This window comes from Oncorhynchus clarkii, chromosome 11 (assembly GCF_045791955.1).
Source record: "Oncorhynchus clarkii lewisi isolate Uvic-CL-2024 chromosome 11, UVic_Ocla_1.0, whole genome shotgun sequence".
Taxonomy (NCBI): Eukaryota; Metazoa; Chordata; class Actinopteri; order Salmoniformes; family Salmonidae; genus Oncorhynchus; species Oncorhynchus clarkii.
The window spans coordinates 22,627,715-22,649,210 of NC_092157.1; the positions used below are offsets into that span (position 1 = coordinate 22,627,715).

The 21,496-nt window shown below is 42.1% G+C and overlaps 1 protein-coding gene across 2 annotated transcripts; it reads left to right on the forward strand.

Annotated features, from left to right (window-relative positions):
- The first annotated feature begins 3,065 nt into the window (after positions 1-3,065).
- Positions 3,066-19,935, forward strand: LOC139420374 (polypyrimidine tract binding protein 2a). Of its 2 annotated transcripts, none has more exons than XM_071170407.1 (13): positions 3,066-3,159; positions 4,124-4,151; positions 5,436-5,502; positions 9,887-10,068; positions 10,522-10,818; positions 11,092-11,202; positions 11,613-11,826; positions 14,010-14,125; positions 16,691-16,724; positions 17,201-17,293; positions 17,561-17,777; positions 17,964-18,041; positions 18,269-19,935. In XM_071170407.1, exons 1-13 carry the CDS (start codon positions 3,152-3,154, stop codon positions 18,396-18,398), a joined length of 1,575 nt encoding a protein of 524 aa, XP_071026508.1. In that variant the 5' UTR covers positions 3,066-3,151; the 3' UTR covers positions 18,399-19,935. The 2 variants fall into 2 exon arrangements, with proteins under 2 accessions (XP_071026508.1, XP_071026509.1); XM_071170408.1 differs by having other exon boundaries at positions 11,613-11,814.
- Positions 19,936-21,496: the final 1,561 nt, after the last annotated feature.

Sequence of the window (21,496 nt, forward strand, 5' to 3'; positions counted from 1 at the left end):
CAGAAGGGCAATAACCTAAAACACAAGGACTGGAGTTTATTACCAATATGACATTGAATGTTCCTGAGTGGTCTAGTTACAGTTTTGACTTAAATCATCTAGAAAATCTATGGCAAGACTTGAAAATGTCTGTCTAGCAATGATCAACAACCAACTTAACAGAGTTTGAATATTTTTTTAAGAATAACTTGCAAATATTGTACAATCCAGGTGTGCAAAGCTCTTAGAGACTTACCCAGGAAGACTCACAGGTGTAATGGCTGCCAATGGTGATTCTAACATGTATTGACTCAGGGGGTTTAATACTTTTTATTTGTTTTATTTTACCTTTATTTAACTACACAAGTCAGTTAAGAACAAATTCTAATTTACAATTTAACATGGACCACGCTGGGTCAACTGTGCTCCACCCTATCGGACTCCCAATCACGGCTGGATGTGATACAGCCTGGATTCGAATCAGGCACTGTAGTGACACCTCTTGCACTGAGAGCAGTGCCTTAGACCACTGTACTACTCGGATATATTAGTGTTGAATTTTTCATACATTTTGTACAAATGTTAGAATTTTCTTCTAATTTGACATTACAGAGTATATTGTGTAGATCGTTGAAACAAAAAAGTCAATTAAACCATTTTAATCGCACTTTTCAACACAACAAAATGTGGGTGTGAATACTTTCTGAAGGCACTGTATCCATTTGAAGGTGTATTTATTTATAAGTATTTTGTCAAATTCACTTACACTACCAGTCAAAAGTTTTAGAACACATCAAGGGTTTTTCTTTATTTTTACTATTTTCTACATTGTATAATAATAGTAAAGACACATGGAATCATGTAGTAACCAAAAAAGTGTTAAACAAAACCAAATATATTGTATATTTGAGATTCTTCAAAAAGCCACCCTTCGCCTTGATGACGGCTCTGCACACTCTTGACATTCTCTCAACCAGCGTCATGAGGTAGTCACCTGGAATGCATTTCAATTAACAGGTGTGCCTTGTTAAAAGTTAATTTGTGGAATTAATTTCCTTCTTAATGTATTTGAGCCAATCACTTGTGTTGTGACAAGGTAGGGGGTATAGATAGCCCTATTTGGTAAAAGACCAAGTCCATATTATAGCAAGAAAAGCTCAAATAAGCAAAGAGAAACGACAGTCCACCATTACTTTAAGAGATGAAGGTCAGTCAATTCGGAACATTTCAATAACTTTGAAAGTTTCTTCAAGTGCAGTCGCAAAAACCATCAAGTACTGTGATGAAACTGGCTCTCATGAGGACCGCCACAGGAATGGAAGACCCAGAGTTACCTCTGCTGCAGAGGATAAGTTCATTAGAGTTACCAGCCTCAGAAATTGCAGCCCAAATATATGCATCACAGAGTTCAAGTAAAAGACACATCTCAACATCAACTGTTCAGAGGAGACTGCGTGAATCAGGCCTTCATGGTGAAATTGCTGCAAAGAAACCACTACTAAAGGACACCGATAATAAGAATAGACTTGCTTGGTCCAAGAAACATGAGCAACGGACGTTAGACCGGTTGCTCCTTTGGTCTGGAGTCCAAAATTTGAGTTTTTTGGTTCCAACTGCCGTGTCTTTGAGAGACTAGGTGTGGGTGAACGGATTATCTCTGAGTGTATATTTCCCACTGTAAAGCATGGAGGGGGAGGTGCTATGGTGTGGGGGTGCTTTGCTGATGACACTGTCTGTGATTTATTTAGAATTCAAGGCACACTTAACCAGCATAGCTACCACAGCATTCTGCAGAAATACGCCATCCATTCTAGTTTGGGCATAGTGGCAGCATCATATGTTTTTCAACAGGACAATGACCCAACACACCTCCAGGCTATGTAAGGGCTATTTTACCAAGAAGGAGAGTGATGGAGTGATGCATCAGATGACCTGGCCTCCACAATCCCCCGACCTCAACCAAATTGAGATGGTTTGGTATGAGTTGGACCGCAGAATGAAGGAAAAGCAGCCAACAATTGCGCAGCATATGTGGGAACTCCTTCAAGACTGTTGGAATAGCATTCCAGGTGAAGCTGGTTGAGAGAATGCCAAGAGTGTGCAAAGCTGTCATCTATACAAAGGGTGGCTATTTGAAGAATCTCAAATATAAAGTATATTTTGATTTGTTTAATACTTTTTTTGGTTACTATATGATTCCATATGTGTTATTTCATAGTTATTTCTAATGTAGAAAATAGCAAAAATAAAGAAAACCCCTTGAATGGGTAGGTGTTCTAAAACTTTTGACCTGTAGTGTATGTTATAGTGTATTTAATGTTTTTACATTTTTTAAGTTTACACATGAAAATCATACCCCCCCCCCCCCCCCCCCCCCTCCCACCTATTTTCTTCCACCTTTCCTGTTATGGTGAGAGGTTGGCATGTTTTGGGATCATGATCTTTGTGCATCTGCAACTTTGTCACTCATTATTATTCATTCATGATTATCCGTAATCATGGTAGCATTCACATTCTATTCTTATTTCAAATAAAAGTGAATCCAAAATGACACAATAGGCCTACATTATTTACCATTCATATTGGGCTCAACATAATCTGAAACACAACCAAAAGATACTGCAAATGCATCCAAAAGTTTGTAGTCACAAGCTTGATGCAGTCATTGCATGCTAGGGATATGAGACCAAATCCTATACTTTGACTGAATGTAATACACTATAAGCAAATGTGTCCAAATACTTATGACACCTTCAAATGGGGGGGGGGGGGGGGGGGTAGCTAGATACATAAAGTGCATTCATTTATAAATGGTACAACAGATATCCTATAGGAAAACACCCTCAAATAATAGCCAACAAGGCCAAGGCAAGCTTATGTCTGTTGTATTGAACACTCCGTTTGCCAAATGATGAAGACTTCTTAATGGTAATGCATCAATTTAAAGCCACTATTAAATACAAAACGGTTGTACCACTATCTCTTAAAATGCTCTCGTCTTTAATAAACACAAAAAAGCATGACGCTGCATGAAACGAAACACGTTTTTTGTTCGACTATTTCCGCCTTATTCGACTATTTCCGCCACGGTCTCCAGTCCCTCCATTTTGTTTTCTGTTGTTGGCAAGAGAACATTTCAGAAAACTGAGTTGTTTAGAAGGATTTTCTGGCAATGGACGGGTATGTAAAATCGGCCTTCTGCAAAGCTTGTGTTTTTCTTGAATGAATGCTTCATGCGCGGCAATATATCGTTGATTAAAAGTAATTTAGCTAACGTCAGATTCTAGCTAGGTTTTTTTTTTTTTGCTAGCTAGCGTTACCTTAGCTTGGTTAGCTACTAGTAGCTGCTAATTAACTCCTGGCTGACCCATGTCAGTGAACTGGGAGAGACCGATGGCAAGTTAGCGTTACCTATTTAGCTAACGATAGCTACGTAAACAAAGTATATTTTGTTTCCGAAACTGTTTAGTAGCCTGCTAATGTTAGCTAACTTACGTTAGGTAGTACATAGCTGAATAATACATTGCACAGTCCAACGTTAGCTACCTAGCTCTGGATAGTATTCCATACGAGGGTGTGTGGTCCTCGCTTGTGCGTTGATCATTCATTGAATCCTTTGTTGATCGGAAATCTAGCTAACGTTAACTAGCTATCAACTCAAAGTAGAAGTCGTCAACACCATTTAACGTTACCTAAAAATAAATCCTGGTTAACTTGAATTGCCATGCATGTTTCCCTTTTTATATGTGGTCAGATAATCAACGTGTATATGTTATAACTATGTGCTTGTGGAAAGAAACGTTTGGTTTTCTTTTTGTAGGTAGCCATGGCACTAGCCAGCTAAGTTGCGCATCTTACCATGGGTAACGTTAGCTATCTGGCTAGTGTTAGCTAACTTCCTATGCAAGCTCGAATCTACTTGAACGTTAGCTTACTAACGTTAGCTTGTTGGGTGACTGTGCTGCACATAAAGTATATGCTAATAACCTTACTGTTACTAGGTGACATTAGCTGGCTAGCTACCGTCTCCATCCCGCGAGTTAACTAACTATCCAGTTGAACTGTAGCTGGCTAGATAAGCAGCATGCTCTGTATGGTGGAAAGATTATGCTTAGCTAATCAGTATGTTCCCTCTCTTTTTCAGTATTGGAGATGTTGCAGTTGGCGTAAAGGTAAGCCTCAGTCCAGTGCCCTCTCTATGGCAAAGGTTATAGATGCTTGGAAACATCTAAAATTCTCTCTCATTTACTATGGCAATGCAAAACTCCTTTTTCTTGACCAGCTTAGTTGTTACATTATGCTAACTACATCCCGATTAACACCTTGGTCAAGGTTTGCCTCCATCCAGTTTTAGACCCCTATGTTACACTTTGTGGGCAGATGCCTTACACGGGGGACAACTCAAATTTGCAACCCGACCATTTACTACAATTAATACAAACTAAAGTGCTTTGTGTACATGGCACAGCTTTTCAAGTCAGAATCTGCACACAGAATCCTAAATGTAGCCTCCTACTGTTGAGAGAGCATGTGGTATTTATTGGATGAGGCTACATTTGGAAGAAAGATGAGGCTACATTTCAAATTGTAATTTCTAGCTTTTATGATATTAGAACAACCGTAATTAGATAGGACCAACTTATGTCCATTCTGTTTAGTGAGAAATGTGTTCTTTTATAAATGCATCCTGATCCTGTACCCTCCTAACCCAGTTTGTCCAACCGCAGTTCCGTTTGGTGCAAAACTAAGTTAACTCTTCTGCTAAAGGAATGACTCTTAAAAACAAACAGTCCTTTGATAGTATTATTGGGCTTTGCCTCTGTGTTTTTCATCAATATTTAATGTCCAAAAGAAACTTTGCTTTGAGAAGCATTCCCAGCCCTGGTGTGAGTTAGGTCTAGTTGTCACATTTTAAGTCAAAGACAACTTTATTATCTGGAATGTATTTGTGGACTCTGGCCCTACGGGAGCACTCCATATCTAATTTATCACATCTATAAAACATGTTGGCGATAAAGAACATTTCGTTCAAATTCACTCGCAGACAAAAGAGAAAAAGACTAAGACCCGGGCCTATTCTATAGTTGGGTCTGTAATGGCTCCAGGCCTCGCTGTCCCATCTGTCAGTTTTAGCGGTGCTCAGAGTACGTCAGCCAGCAACTGCAGCCCAGAGGACAGCGCCGAGCCTTCAGGGAGCGCTGGGGAGCTCCAGATGAAATGACATGTCTGATATCTTGAGACTCCATGAGATTAAACCGACCAACACTAGAAAAAAAAACTAAATGAGGGGCGATTCTTGGTGTTATGTCCTCCCTCCGTTTCCTCAAACTGTCCAGGGAGAGACTTATTTCATTGTGGTCTTTCAGGGGCTCTGCTCACTGCAAATGGAAGGTGTCTCTTCTTGGAGAGCCATGCCTTTATTTCACTTTCGCTCTTTGTTTTCTTTCTTTCTCCAGAGAGGATCAGATGAGCTGCTGTCAAGCAGTCTCTACAACAGTGGCTCTGACATGAGCAGTATCAGTGGTAAGTTAGTGTGGTCCTCATTTTTCTTTTTCCTCTTTGCCAGCCCTCTCTTAATGGAATTTGCATACGTCATTTGATCGGCGTCCACCGGCATTAAAAGAAATGAAAGGATTAATGAATGTTTGAAAGTTGAACAGCTGTATTAGTGGATGTCTTCCTCACGGGAGGTGTTTCAGTATCTGATAAACCTAGTGCACCTCTGTAGGTGGGCACACATGCTTGCATGTGATTGGAATAGAGATGCTGCCTGCTGTGAATTTCAATAGGCTATATCTCTTCAGAGCATTGCTGTAATGCCTTAAAGATAAAATATAGTAGCCTGAGAAAGCTACTGCATTGCTCCCTTTGTTTTTAATTTTATTTTCCACAGGTCCAAATCCATATCTTGAAATCCTCAACATCGAGTCAAATTTTGTCACATGCGATACAACAGGTAGACCTTAACGTGAAATGCTTACTTTACAAGTCTTTAACCAGCAATGCAGTTCAAGAAATGGAGTTAATTAAAACATTTTTTTAAATCACATCAAAAACGATCAAGAAAATTACATAATAACAGGCGATACCGGGGGTACTGGTATCAGGGGATACTGGTACAGAGTCAATGTGCGGGGGTACAGGTTAGTCGAGGTAATTTGTAAAGTGACTAGGCATAGATAATAAACAGCGAGTAGCAGCAGTGTGAAGGGGGGGGTCGTCAATGTAAATACTTTGTTTGGCCATGTTATTTATTGTTCAGCAGTCTTATGGCTTCGGGGTAGAAGCTGTTAAGGGGCCTTTTGGTCCTAGACTTGGCGATCCGGTACCGCTTGCCGTGCGGTAGCATAGGGAACCATGTATGACTTGGGTGACTGGAGTCTTTGACAATTTTTTGGACCTTCCTCTGACACCGCCTAGTGTATATAGGTCCTGGATGTCAGGAAGCGTGGCCCCAGTGAAGTGCTGTACGCACAGCCCTCTGTAGCGCCTTGCGGTCAGATGCCGAGCAGTTGCCATACCAGGCGGTGATGCAACCGGTCAGGATGCTCTCGACAGTGCCGCTGTAGAACTTTTTGAGTATCTGGGGACCCATGCCCAATCGTTTAAGTCTGCTGAGGGGGAAAAGGTGTTGTCGTGCCCCCTTCACGGCTGTCTTGGTGTGTTTGGACAATGATAGTTTGTTGGTGGTGTGGACACCAAGGAACTTGAAACTCTCAATCTGTTCCTCTTCAGCCCCGCCCATGTTAATGGGGGCCTGTTCGGCCCACCTTTTCCTATAGTCCACGGTCAGCTCCTTTGTCTTGCTCACATTGAGGGAGAGGTTGTTGTCCTGGCACCACACTACCAGGTCTCTGACCTCCTCCCTATAGGCTGTCTCATAGTTGTCAGTCATCAGGCCTATCACTGTTGTTGTCAGCAAACTTAATGATGGTGTGTGAGTCTTGGCCACGCACTTGTTGGTAAACAGGGAGTACATGAGAGGACTAAGCACGCATCCCTGAGGGGTCCCAGTGTTGAGGATCAGCGTGGCAGGCGTATTGTTGCCTACCCTTACCACCCGGGGACGGCCTGCCAGGAAGTCCAGGATTCAGTTGCAGAGGGAGGTGTTTAGTCCCAGGGTTCTTAGCTTAGTGATGAGCTTTATGGGCTTTGTGGTGTTGATGCAGAAACGCTGAGTCAATGAACAGCATTCTCACATGGGTGTTCCTTTTGTCCGGGTGGGAAAGGCAGTGTCGAGTGCGATTGAAATTGAGTCATCTGTTGGGGCGGTATTTGAATTGGAGTGCGTCTAGGGTTTCCATTATGATGGTGTTGATGTGAGCCATGACTACCGACGTGAGTGCTACAGGCGGTAATCATTTAGGCAGGTTACCTTCGCTTTCTTAGGCCCAGGGTTTATGGTGGTCTGTCTGTAATACCTGAAAATGTCAGTGAAGACACTTGCCAGTTGGGCCGCGCATGCTTTGAGTATACGTCCTGGTAATCGGTCTGGCCCTGCGGCTTTGTGAACGTTGACCAGTTTAATAAATCCTCTTAAGTCTACCCCTTCCTTTTTCGAACATTCTGTTAAAAATCGCGCAACTTTTCAGCGTCCTGCTACTCATGCCAGGAATATAGTATATGCATATGATTAGTATGTGTGGATAGAAAACACTTTGAAGTTTCTAAAACTGGTTAAATCACGGCTGTGACTATAACAGATCGTGTGTTTCATTGAAAAACGCAAGAAAAACTGCTCTCTGAAAGCTAAAAATAATTTCCATAAGTCACTTTCATGGGTTGTTAAAAGAGCACAAAATTAATTATGGATCTCCATGCAATTCATACAGATTCCACACGATGTCGCCATTGTCGTCATTTTCAATGGACTTTTTTCTTGGAAAATCCAACTAACAGGATTCCGTTTCTTCCGGTCTCCACCAGGATGGTTTGAATGTGCACATTGGCAGCCATTGATTTGCAGACGAGGAGCTATTGAATATACATCGCCCTGTAATCATTTTGATAGATTATAAACGTTTACTAATACCTAAAGTTGGATTACAAAAGTATTTCGAAGTGTTTTGTGAAAGTTTATCGTCGACTTTTTTAATTTAAAAAAATGACGCAGCGTTTAAAAACAATGTTTTTTTCTGAATGACACAGCTTCCATAGAAAGCTATTTTGGGTATATATGGACCGATTTAAACGAAAAAAAGACCCAATAGTGATGTTTATGGGGCATATAGGAGTGCCAAGAAAGAAGCTCGTCAAAGGTAATGAATGTTTTATATTTTATTTCTGCGTTTTGTGTAGCGCCGGATAAGCAAAGTCTTTGTTTACGTCGCATTCAGGCATTTTGAGGTGTTGCATGCTATCAGATAATAGCTTCTCATGCTTTCGCCGAAAAGCATTTTAAAAATCTGACTTGTTGGCTAGGTTCACAACGAGTGTCGCTTTAATTCAATACCCTGCATGTGAATTTTGATTAAGGTTTGAGTTTTAACGAGTACATTTAGCATTTAGCGTAGCGCATTTGCATTTCCAGGTGTCTACTTGAGACATCTGCGTCTCAAGTAGGAGCAAGAAGTTAAAGGGCTTGCTCACATCGAATATGGGGAGCGTGATCACACAGCCGCCCGGAACAGCTGGTGCTCTCGTGCATGCTTCAGTGTTACTTGCCTCCAAGCGAGCATAAAGGGCATTTAGCTCGTCCGGTAGGCTCACTTCACTTGGCAGCTCGCGGCTGGGTTTCCCTTTCTAGTCCGTAATATTTTTCAAGCCCTGCCACATCTGACGAGTGTCAGCCGGTGTAGTAGGATTCAATCTTAGTCCTGTATTGACGCTATGCTGGTTTAAGGGTTTGTCTGGGAGCATAGCGGAATTTCGTATACGCGTCCGGATTAGTGTCCCGCTCCTTGAAAACAGTAGCTCTAGCCTTTGGCTCGGTGTGGATGTTGCCTGTATCCATGGCTTCTGGTTGGGAAATGTACGTACGTCACTGTGGGGACGACGATGTCGTTGAACACTTTGATGAAGCCGATGCCTGAGGTGGTATACTCCTCAATGCCATTGGACGAATCCTGGAACATATTCCAGTCTGTGCTAGCAAAACATTCCTGTAGTGTCCGCGTCATCTCATCACTTCCATGTTGAGCGAGTCATTGGTACTTCCTGCTTTAGTTTTTTCTTGTAAGCCGGAATCAGGAGGATTTAATTATGGTCAGATTTGCCAAATGGAGAGCCTTTACGTGTCTGTGTGTGTGGAGTAAAGGTCGTCCAGAGGTATTTATTTATATATATATATATATATTATATAATATATATATATATATATATATTTCCCCTTTCCTTTGGTTGCACGTGTGACATGCAGGTAGAAATGAGGTAAAGTGGTGGTGGTATTCTACCGTATTCGAGCAATACCTCAAGGCTTCTTTAATATTAGACACGAACCAGCAGTTATTGTCAAATAGACACAGACCCCTGACCCTCGTCTTACTAGACGTAGCTGCTCTGTCCTGCCGATGCACAGAGGAGCTAGCCAGCTCTGTGTTATCCGTGTCGTCGTTCAGCCACATCTCTTTGAAACATAAGATATTACCGTTTTTAATGTCTAATTGGTAGTATAGTCTCATTCGTAGTTTGTTTTCCAATGATTGCACTTTGGCCAATAATTTGGACTGTAGTAGTGGTTTACTTACTCGTCTGCAAATTCTTACAAGGCCCCCACCCAACCTCTGTCTTTTCTATAGTTGTAATAATCACTACAGACCCTGGTTCGATTCCAGGCTATATCACAACCACAATCATTGTGCGCCTTAAGTTGTTTGTGTGCGTTCTGGCGGGCAGATTGAGAGCAGAGCAGGAGACCAATTTACATTGTGACGGATAGAATAAAATATGACTTTTATTGTCTATCTAGATGGTACGTCCAACGGGAGTGACAGTAAAAAACTGAGAGTGGAAGACAGGATGGAGGCTCCTCCTTCTCGTGTGTTGCACATCAGAAAACTGCCCAACGAAACTTCAGAAACAGAGGTCATTGCCCTGGGGTTACCTTTCGGGAAGGTCACCAATATCCTGACTCTGAAGGGAAAAAACCAGGTGAGTGGGCCCAGAACAATTATGCAGCCATTTTAGATTTTGTTCCCTGCCGTGTCCTGCCAAATGTCTATTTTTCAGTGAGTGGTCAGTGGGAGATGTTTGGCTCTTGCCCCTTAGATTCCTTTCTTGTGCGACCTATTTGTCTGAGTGATTCCTAATTGCCTGTGTTTTAATCCATTGGTGTATTCCATCTCAAACTTGCCATTAGGATTTGAAAACATTGGCTGTGTTTTTCTGAAATGAATGTCATGGTCACATTGTTGATGTTTTCATAGTGAATTGTTAAGTTTCCTTGCTTTGTGTCCCTGTATAGTGTCTTACAATACAGAAATGATAAAGTTCTGATTTTAATTGAATATAACTATTATTTCTGTATCATAAGACTCCATAGAATGACATTGGGTATCTATCCCAACAGAACTCTAATTTCTATTTTTGTCCATTGGTCCTCAGGCTTTCTTGGAGCTGGGGACAGAGGAAGCGGCAATTACTATGGTCAACTACTACTCTACTGTGACACCGCATGTTCGTAATGTCCCCGTATTCATCCAGTACTCCAACCACAAAGAACTCAAAACAGACGCCGGAAACCAGCGGGCCCAGGCGGTCCTGCAGGCGGTGTCAGCGGTCCAAGGAGGCGGTACCCCTACATCGGGTTCAGATCTGGCTCTAACAGCTGCATCCAGCCCTGTGCTCAGAATAATCATTGACAACATGTTCTACCCTGTCACTCTGGATGTGCTGCAGCAGGTACCCTCACAACTTCACATTTTTGTGTCGGGGAGCAGGTTTATGAATGCAATATACATTTTCTTGTGGGTATGCTCCATTTTTTTTGTACATAGTTGACCACTACCTCGTCTGCCCTAATCTCGTTGTGGAAATTAGGGTGTTTTTAGGGTAAAAAAAAAAAAAAAAAGTAAAATTTTATTTTTTAATGGTGGTTTAATGTGTCTGATAGTCAAACATCAGCTATGTTGTTGACGTATTTTAAACACATTTCCTGTTTTTTCCATCTGTTAGATCTTCTCAAAGTTCGGCACGGTCATGAAGATAATCACATTCACTAAGAACAATCAGTTCCAGGCCCTGCTGCAGTTCAACGACCCATCTACCGCACAGCAAGCCAAAATTGTGAGTAGTCCTAGAGATGATAATAAATACATAGGTATGATAGAGCGTTTTTCTAAGAACCACAGAGTAAGAGCGACTGTGATACCTCGTGCAGACCTCTCATAGCACCTCAAGAGTTCATAATTACGTTTTAGTAATTCGGCATGCGCTCTTATCCAGAACGACTTACTTTAGTGAGTGTATACATTTTCGTACTGGTCCCCTGTGGGAATCAAACCCCCAACCCTGGTGTTGTAAGCGCCATGCACTACCAACTGGGCCACAAGGGACCGTGAAATTAACTGAGTTGTACAATTTCATTACTCGTAGGTGTATTTGCACACTTCTCTCGCTGTTTCTGTTGTGAGAGCACTGCTGAGTAAGGTTTCCACGTGCAAATACACCTGAAACTTTTTTCCATTCTTACTCAGGCCCTGGATGGTCAGAACATCTACAACTCGTGCTGTACGCTCCGCATCGATTACTCCAAGCTGGTCAACCTGAATGTCAAGTACAACAACGACAAGAGCCGTGACTACACCCGGCCAGAGCTCCCCGCCGGGGATGGACAGCCTGCCATGGACCCCAACATGGCTGCTGCCTTTCAAGGCAAGGACTCCAACTCTCTGCTTGGTAAGATCCCAGGTAGATCCCTCTCTTTTCCTTTCTCTTTCCTCTTGATGTCTTCTTTTGGGGCTCTTGGGGTTGGGAGGTGTTGGATGCTCAACACTGGTTTAGGGACTAGCTCTGCTTTCTGTATCTCTGGTGCTGTGGGGTCTATTTGTCTATCTCTGCTCATGTCTGTCAATTTCATCCTTCTCCTATGTCCAGTAGGGTGGGGCGGTATCCAGATTTTCTGTATACGCTATTACCGGAATTGCACAAAAGGGGTGCTATTTAATTTTTAGCACAAAACAATTTAGGCAACAGGGATCTTGATCCGGGAGGGGATTGAATGTCTATGCTGTACCGACGCTTGATCTTGATATTTATCCACTTAGCTAGCAAGTTAGCAAACCAAATGCATAGCCTGAGACCTGAGCTGGATGTCATTTATTTGACACATTTTCTATTTCTTAAAGTTAGAATAAAAATAAGTGTATTTAACTAGGCAAGTCAGTCAAGAACAATTTCTTATTTACAATGACGGCCTACCCCCACACCAGGATGACACTGGGCCAATTGTGCGCCGCCCTGTGGGACTCCCAATCACGGCCGGATGTGATTCAGCCTGGATTCGAAACAGGGACTGTAGTGACGCCTCTTGCACTGAGATGCAGTGCCTTTAGACCGCTGTGCCACTCGGGAGCCCACAGTGGCATTATAAGCAGTGGTATAGCTAGCATTGTAAATCAAACATTTACATTTTCGAACTGATCCCCCATGGGAAATGAACCCGCAACCCTGGCGTTGCAAGCGACATGCTCTACCAACTGAGTTACACATCTGGGACGCCTGTATTTCGAAAATGTACGGAATATTGCCCACGCCTAGTGTCAGGTGGAATCACTCTTGCTGTGCCTGTCTGCCAGGGAAAGTACATTTTGTTTTACCACAACCGGGGTTCTGGGTGGGTGGGGTTTGCACATCGTAGACCATTCCATTGGTCCTAAAGTGAAATCTCCACCCACACTGAGCCAAATGCGCCCTCGGGGTCTTTTTGGGTCTAAGTCCTGATCCCTCTAACCCAGTTATCTCCAAAGGTCGGCCGCGAACTAACAGTAGCTCGCAGCCCACCTATGAGTAGCTTGCCATGCAATTCACATGTTCCCACCGCAAACTGTCATAAACTAATCAGACACCTCAAGCTCCCAGCTACTATCTAATCAATGCATCATTGACATTATCCCACCATAGTTAGTGTTAGCCACTATTGGCTTAAAAAGCTTAAGCTATCTGTAATATTGCCCGTCTGTGTGGTGCGTGAAGCCAGTTGATGTGATAACTGTCTTGTGGGTTGACAGAAATGTTTTCCTCAAAATCTCCTCAATTAACCGTTAACTGAGCAGGCTTACCTGGCAGCAGTATATCATGAGTAAGTATATCATTTGTATCCATAATTTTGTTATTTGCAAACTTTGCCATGAAATGGGCAGCGGCAATGCGGAACCATCACTGTGCATGCACGTCGGGCACATTCCTCACTCGCTAGATACGTAATTAAAGGACCAGATGCGCTATTAAAGGGAAATTGCACAAAAAAATACAGTACCAGTCAAGTTTGGACACCTACTCAGCATATGTGGGAACTCCTTCGAGGCGTTGGCAAGCTGGTTGAGAGAATGCCACGTGTGTGCAAAGCTGTCAAGGCAAATGGTGGCTACTTTGAAAAATCTCAAATATAAAATCTATTTTGATTTAACACTTTTTTTTGGTTACTACATGATTCCATATGTGTTATTTCATAGTTCTGATGTCTTCACTATTATTATACAATGTAGAAAATAGTCAAAATAATGAAAAACCCTTGAATGAGTATGTTTGTCCAAACTTTTGACTGGTACTGTTTTCTTCCAGACCCTAACAAAACGTGTCCTGGTGTGATTTAACAGTTGACGTGGACGCAGAACATTCAATTTCGTTGTTTCTCTAGGAACAATTTTAATTTTGAGAGTGAAAAACAAATCTAAGACCAAGACACAACTGGGAACATAATTTGGGAGGATATGAAATATTTATTGAAAAAAATTCGATTTTACGGGGCCCCCCTTTTGAGTTGTTTATGGACCATTATTTGACCAGCTATATTGACAGAACACGGTGTGCTACTTTCTCTGGTACTCTAAGGACAGCAGGGACCCCTGCTCTAACCTCTGACCTCTCTCCAGGTGCGCTGAGCCCGCTGAATGCTGCGGCGGCGGCGGCTGCTGCTGCAGGGAGGGTGGCTCTGTCTGGTCACTCTGGCTCCAGCGGCGTGCTCCTGGCCTCCAACCTCAATGAAGAGGTCAGTACTGTTCTACCTACCTTACCATCCAGACATGGACCTAACCCCTCTCACATGCCTAACACACATGCTCTGGTTTCTATTGTCCTCTTTCTCTTTCCCTCTTTCTCTCTCGCTCTCTCTGCCTCTCCATGATGTTCAAGTCTGCCAGTGCAGACTGAACCCCTCTCGCTCTCTTCAAAGATGGGGGGGGGCACTCTAGTTTTCTCTAAGCTTTCCTCTCTGGCTCATATGAAAGATCATATGATGACTTTGTATTGTCTGAATCACTCTCACTGCTCTTCTCTCCTTTCTCATTTTGCCATACTGAAAAAACGTAACCATCTCTTTCCTCTCTGCTCTCATCTCTTAACTTGATCTCTCTGTCTGCCTGTCTTGTATGAAATCTCTATGGAGAGGACCTTATATTTCAGATACTATGACTGTTATTACTTCCCACACTCTCAACATGTACAGTACCAGTCAAAAGTTTGGGTTTTTCTTTTTTTTTAACTGTTTTCTACATTGTAGAATAATAGCGAAGACATAAACTATGAAATGACACACATGGAATCATGTAGTAACTAAAGTGTTAAACAAACCACCCTTTGCCTTGATGACAGCTCTGCACACTCGTGGCATTCTCTCAACCAGTATAAATGAGGAATGCTTTTCCAGCAGTATTGGAGTTCCCGCATACGCTGAGCACTTGTTGGCTGCTTTTCATTCACTCTGTGGTCCAACTCATCTCAAACAATCCAATTGGGATGAGGTCGGGTGATTGTGGAGGCCAGGTCATCTGATGCAGCACCCCATCACTCTCCCCTGTCAAATAGCTCTTACACAGCCTCGAGGTGTGTGTTGGGTCATTGTCCTGTTGAAAAACAAATGATTGTCCCACTAAGCGCAAACCAGATGGAATGTGAATTGCTGCAGAATGCTGTGGTCGCCATGCTGGTTAAGTGTGCCTTGAATTCTAAATAAAGCATCCCCACACCATCACACCACCTCCTCCATGCTTCACGATGGGAACCACATGTGGAGAGCATCCGTTCACATCCTCTGCGTCTCCCAAAAACACGGTGGTTAGAACAAAATATCTCAAATTTGGACTCATCAGACAAAAGGACCGATTTCTACCCGTCTAATGTCCATTGCATGTGTTTCTTGGCCCAAGCAAATCTCTTTTTATTGGTGTCCTTTGGTAGTGGTTTCTTTGCAGCAATACGACCATGAAGGCTTGATTCACTCACTCCTCCGAACAGTTGATGTTGAGATGTCTGTTACTTGAACTCTGAAGCAAGTCCTCATGAGAGCCAGTTTCATCAGAGTGCTTGATGGTTTTTGCGACTGCACTTTCAAAAGTCTTGAATTTTTTTCGATTTGGCTGACCATGTCTTAAAGTCAAGATGGACTGTTTTTCTTTGCTAAATTTTTTACCAAATACAGCTATCTTCTCTATACCACCCCTACTTTGTTACAACACAAGTGATTGGCTCATACGCATTAAGAAGGAAGAAATTCCACAAATTAACTGGCACGCCTGTTAATTGAAATGCTTTCCAGTTGACTACCTCATGATGCTGGTTGAGAGAATGCCAAGGGTGGCTACTTTGAAAAATATTAAATATATTTTGATTTTGTTTTAACACTTCTTTTTGGTTTGCTATTATTCTACAATGGAGAACATAGGAAAACCCTTTGAGTTGCTATGTCCAGACTTTTGACTGGTACTGGTCTGTGGGCCCAAACATGATCGTTGAATGCCATAACTCAGGTGGTTTTATGTCTTGTCTCAACATTTGAGTGCATGGTCTTTGGACAAATTTGATTCACTTCATACTCTTTAACACATTTCAGTTAATCTCCTTGGCCCCGTTTTTAAAAAGCTATCCATCTGGATTTTGCCTGTCGGATAGGATTAAATGCATAGAAATAGAACAGACCAATTATCGACTTGAATGGGAACTTCCGTTCTATTTAATCCTATCCGGATAGATACCTTTTTGAAAAACTGGGCCCTGAACTTCAAGCTTTAGCCTACTGCATGTCCTTTTGTTTCTTCATTGCGAGGCTATTACTCCTATGATTATGATTTGACATTGAATGTACCTTGCCCATGTTTGTCCAGGGGGTGATTACATTTGGCACAATTTATTTGCTTGTTTAGTTCTGACTAAGTACATGAACCGGCCATTTTCTGACCAAACTCCTGCATTTCCAGTGTACTGACCTGTATTTATTTTTGTCCCCCTCCCTCACTTTGTTTTAATATTTGCATTTGCTCCTCCCTCCCACTTCTCTCTCTCCCCCCCACCCCCCCCCCCATCTATTCCCCTTGCTTCATCCATCACTGTAACCCCACTGTTCATGATTGGTGCTTGAACAAAACCAACCCGTTCCCCTGGACCAACCGTATTCCCAAATTAACTGAACCATACTCCATGACCACCTTCACCATTCTACGGGAAACCACCCTCCTCCGTTATGGATGATCTGTCCATCTCCGCTACGCTCTCTACCTCCGCTCCGACTCTTCTACCTCTCTACCTGTCTTCCGCTGCTTGCTCTTCTCTCCTTCTAAAGATGGTTACGCCCCAAAGTCTGTTTACTCTCTTCGGTATGTTATTGTTAGCTCTCTACCGCTCTCTTCTTTTGTTGTTGCTTATTTCTGTTAAGAGACATTTTATTTTATTTCCTTACACTGTAGCTGGTTTGGATTGTAGTTTTTAGGAATAGGTTATTCTGCTACATTGGTTTGGTTATCTCAATCTCTCGTTTCGGCTATTGAAATTGATCCATCGAAAGAATTGTTCAAATGCATGGTAAATTGATTTGGCATGTACTGTAGTTTGATTGGCTAAACATCTCACAGAGCTTGTTAACTTCTCTATTTGAGGGTTTCCTCTGTCTGACCTTTACAGACACACGCCTCCATTTAATTCTGATGAATGATCTCAAGCCTACTGTCTCTATCTAGCCTCTTTCTCTCTCTGTCTTGCCTTAACCTTCCCTCTATCTCCAGCGCTAACTGTTTTCCTCACTGTCTCCTCTTCCTCCTCGCCCTCCTCTCGTCTGCTCATGGCTTTAACACAGGGGTCTATGGGGACACCCAGAGGGTGAAGATTCTTTACAATAAGAAGGACAGTGCTCTGATACAGATGGCCGATGCCAGTCAGGCCCAGCTAGGTAAGATTCTCCTCCATTTCCCCAACTGTCAACTCCCATGTTAACCGGCTGACTTAAAAGGATTTTAACTATTATTCCGTTTCCCATGTTCTCAAGTGGCAAATAAGAATATTTGTTTTATTTTATTGATGTAACCTGGATAAATAAATGTTAAATGAACTAAAATTGGATAGGATAAACATCCTCACATGGGCATTTGTTTTCGGGAACATTACAGCTGGATAAAACAAACCATACACACTTAATACAAATCCAATCTGCTTCCAGCGATGAGTCACCTGAACGGTCAGAAGATGTATGGGAAGGTCATCAGGGTGGCTCTGTCCAAGCACACCTCAGTGCAGCTGCCCAGGGATGGACTGGATGACCAGGGCCTTACCAAGGACTTCACCAACTCCCCCCTGCACCGCTTCAAGAAGCCCGGCTCCAAGAACTTTCAGAACATCTTCCCTCCCTCCACCACCCTTCACCTCTCCAACATCCCGTAAGTCTATGTCATGGCCCCTAGACTAGACACTCAGCAGATCCTGTGTCTGTCAGTGTAGCCCCTGATCCAAGGTCAGTTTTGCTGACTACGGGCAACGTCTATACCTGGAAAGAAAGTAAAGGGAACCCTATGGTCTGGGTTGGCTGTCTTTTGTTGGAATGCTAAGTTCACTTGTTTCGACAGAACGGACGTAACTGAAGAAGACCTGAGACTACTGTTCTCCAATGCCGGGGGCACTGTGAACGCATTCAAGTTTTTCCAGTAAGTATTTTCTTTTTCTTTACCGCTATAATAATGTAACTGCGCTACAGTTCTTGATTTGGTTGTGAATTAATTTCTTTAGCTCTGTGGCTAGCTCCAGGGTGGTACACTGACTGACCCTGTGTAACTCAAATATGTGCATGTTTGTGTGGGCTTTTTGAGATCAGAGAATAATATAAATTCTGATGTAACAGTGGGACAAATAAACCATCTTGTCTTCTTCCCAGGGATCACAAAATGGCGCTGCTCCAGATGTCGACGGTGGAAGAGGCCATCCAGGGTCTGATCGACCTCCACAACTACAACATGGGTGACAACCACCACCTGAGAGTGTCCTTCTCCAAATCCTCCATCTAAACCAGCATAATGATCCTCCACAATATCCATCGCTTTCTGTTTCCAAATGGCCTTTGGCTGCCGTTCGTTTATCCGGTTCACTCTTTCCAGACGGGGGGACCACATTTTGACCTCATTGTAGTTCTTTCTATTTTTGTCTTTCTACGTGTTATCAGTCATTCCTTCAGAGAACCAGAAACTAAAATGTGTATTAAAAAAAATAAGTTGTTGTACTTGTATGTTTTTGAGGGTGTTTTACCCCCTTCACCTGACCCCTGTGTAAGTCCCATATTCCATTTGTATGATAGGCAAACCATTTTCTTTTTCCATCTTCTTATGAAGGGTGGATGAATGGACTTTGGTGTCTCTTTATGATTAGTTATATAAGATATGTGCCTTACCTGACAATATCAACTCTTTTTACATTTAAATATTTACACGAATCCCTGCAGTCAGATTTTGAGGCACATTCATTTTGATGTGTAAGATTAGTTCAAAACATGATTTCTGTTCTCCCATGTGACTGTGCAGTTTGAACTGCTGCCACCCAAAAAAACGTCCCCTTTTTTGTTGTAGGTGTTGAGTTTGTGCCAGATTTTATTTTGTTAAAGTCACTAGTTGTGGAGTGGGGAACCATATGAGATTGAAGTTGAATCAGACTTTTTACATCTGTTTTTTTTGTGTTAACTTGAACCACCATGCTTGAGTTTCCATCTGTATGATCATTTTAACTGTGTTTCCACAGGTCATCCATTTACTAAAACAGTCAATATTGCTGTTCTTTAGGTGTTAGGGTTTTTTTTGGGGGGGGGGGGGGGGGGGGTGTACATGGGTAGAAGTTGAGTGGTTTCCTAAGCATGTACTGCCTGGTCTAGTTATTGGAATTAAAAGTTGGTAGTACTTTATTCATTTGAACTGTACTTCATAACTGTCATTGTCCTACAGGTGATGAAACAAATGTCATGGCGATTTATTATGAAGTACAGTTCAAATGAAGTGTTACGAGATCTGCTGTTGCATGCGTTTAGAAGAGTATCTGTAGTGGCGTCAACGTGTTGCAGTTTACTGATGAGGGTTGGGACCAAAGTGTATGTGCCTTTTTTGTTTTTAGTTTTAATTTACATCTCATCGCCAAGGAAAGAAACAATATTTTAGTGAACCGCTGATATATTTTGTATATCTGAACAAATAAGATACAGGACCTGATTCAGAATCAACAACCTTCATTCCTTCTATGGTTATTTTAAGCTGATCTACATGTAATACCCACAATAGTCTGAAGAATCCCACAACCTCAACTTCCTAGAAAACAAGATTGTTTTTCAAGATAAGTCATGTATATTTTCTATCAGTTACATTTTTACAGCTCTAGAAATGTAATATTCAGATATAGTTTGGAAGCGGCACAATTAAAATAATTTTCTAACAAATTGGGATATTTGGTCTGACTTAGTTGTTTTGCGATTTTTTTTTTTTTTCTCCACTTTTTATCTTCTCTCTTGTGTGTACTTTACTTTACCTGTGTAGCATGCTCAATAAACTCTTCTGTAGCTCTGTATACACCTCTTCTGTCTCTGTCTACAGCTTGCTCATCTTTCTTCTCCGGTCTCACCTCACTAGGTTTCTGATATCAGGTATATTCTGTCCCAGGGTGGGAAAGGAAAGGCACCAAAACAAGTGTGTAATTCAATTATCTGAACAAAATAAATAAACAATTTGAAGTTTGCTTCTGGCAGATTAAACCCCCTGGTTATGAACTTGTTCGTCTCCTCTTCCTGTAGATCGAATACACTAACCAGTCTCTGGGACACACTTTTTAAAATCCATATATAGTCTTCTCTTTCTGCTCTATAAGGGCATCTGTCACTAAATGCTCATAACCACTGGAATCCGCTGCATATCGCACTAATCCAATGCCACCATTTTATCTAGACCAACTAACGTACTGTGTGTGGGTATACTGTGTCAGTTACTACCATCTGGAGTAATCTGGGTAATATCATTCCATTCTGAGGCCATAGGGGGGGAAAGCATGTCTAACATCCATTGACCAATAACTCATGTTTCTGGTCATGAAATGTTTTAATGTCTAGTCTATGGCAGTCTGTTTATTATAGTCTCAACGCATTTCTGTACTTGACCAGTGGCTGCTGTATTTGCAGTGCCGTTATTGAGTCAGTTCATCGGCATGGGCTGTACAATGATGGACGCCCTGTCTGTGACTGTCTGATGAAGACGATTCTCCAGCCCTGCTCTGGAGTTGAAACGCGGGGCCGGTGTGATTCATCATGGCCTAGTCCTAGATTGACTACCACCATACCGGTACTCCCAGTCCACGCTGCTGTTATTTTGCACACTTAAATGAAAGCGCTTGTGTTCTCCATCTACCTTTATAAACACAAAATACATGATAAATCAGCAGGCGGACGACCCAGACCGAATCAATAGCTCGTCTAGCCCCAATGCATCACGAGACATCTGTATCCACTCTCCATCACCCAGTCAACAAGATGGGCGCTGTTCTATTTTTTCCCCCTCTCTGAGCGGTGTGGCTAAGAAGTTCTTGTTGGAGTTGAATATAGTGTTACTCTGTCCTGTGCAAGTTCCAGTAATGTCAAAATGTTTCTGTTGTCAGTGAAGCTCAAATTTGTGTCATTTTGTAATATTTTATACTGCAACCATTTAGTAATCCAAAGTTTGTGGGTTCAAGTCGCACCAGGGACAATTGTAGAATGTTAGATAACCCTTTTCCTAACCTTATCCTACCTCTCCTAACCTTTCTCGTTTAGTTCTAACATTTTAGTAAATTCTCTGTAACCTTTGTCGTTAGTTCTCCTACCATTTTACATTCTTCTAACCTTTGTGGTCAGTTCTCCTAACCAGCAACATGGAACAAGCAGCCTGGTCTCAGAGAAAGACGTATAACCCTAAAGTCCTCGAAGACGTATGATAAATAACATTATCCAATTCATATGATATTGTACCAACGAGTAAGACATATGTTACTATACTCTTCCAAATCATGTGATATTGTACGAACACTATTGCTTTCATAATGTAATGTGAGAGCAAGTCATTTCCCACAAGTCATTTCCCACTGGGCACAAACTGGTTGAATC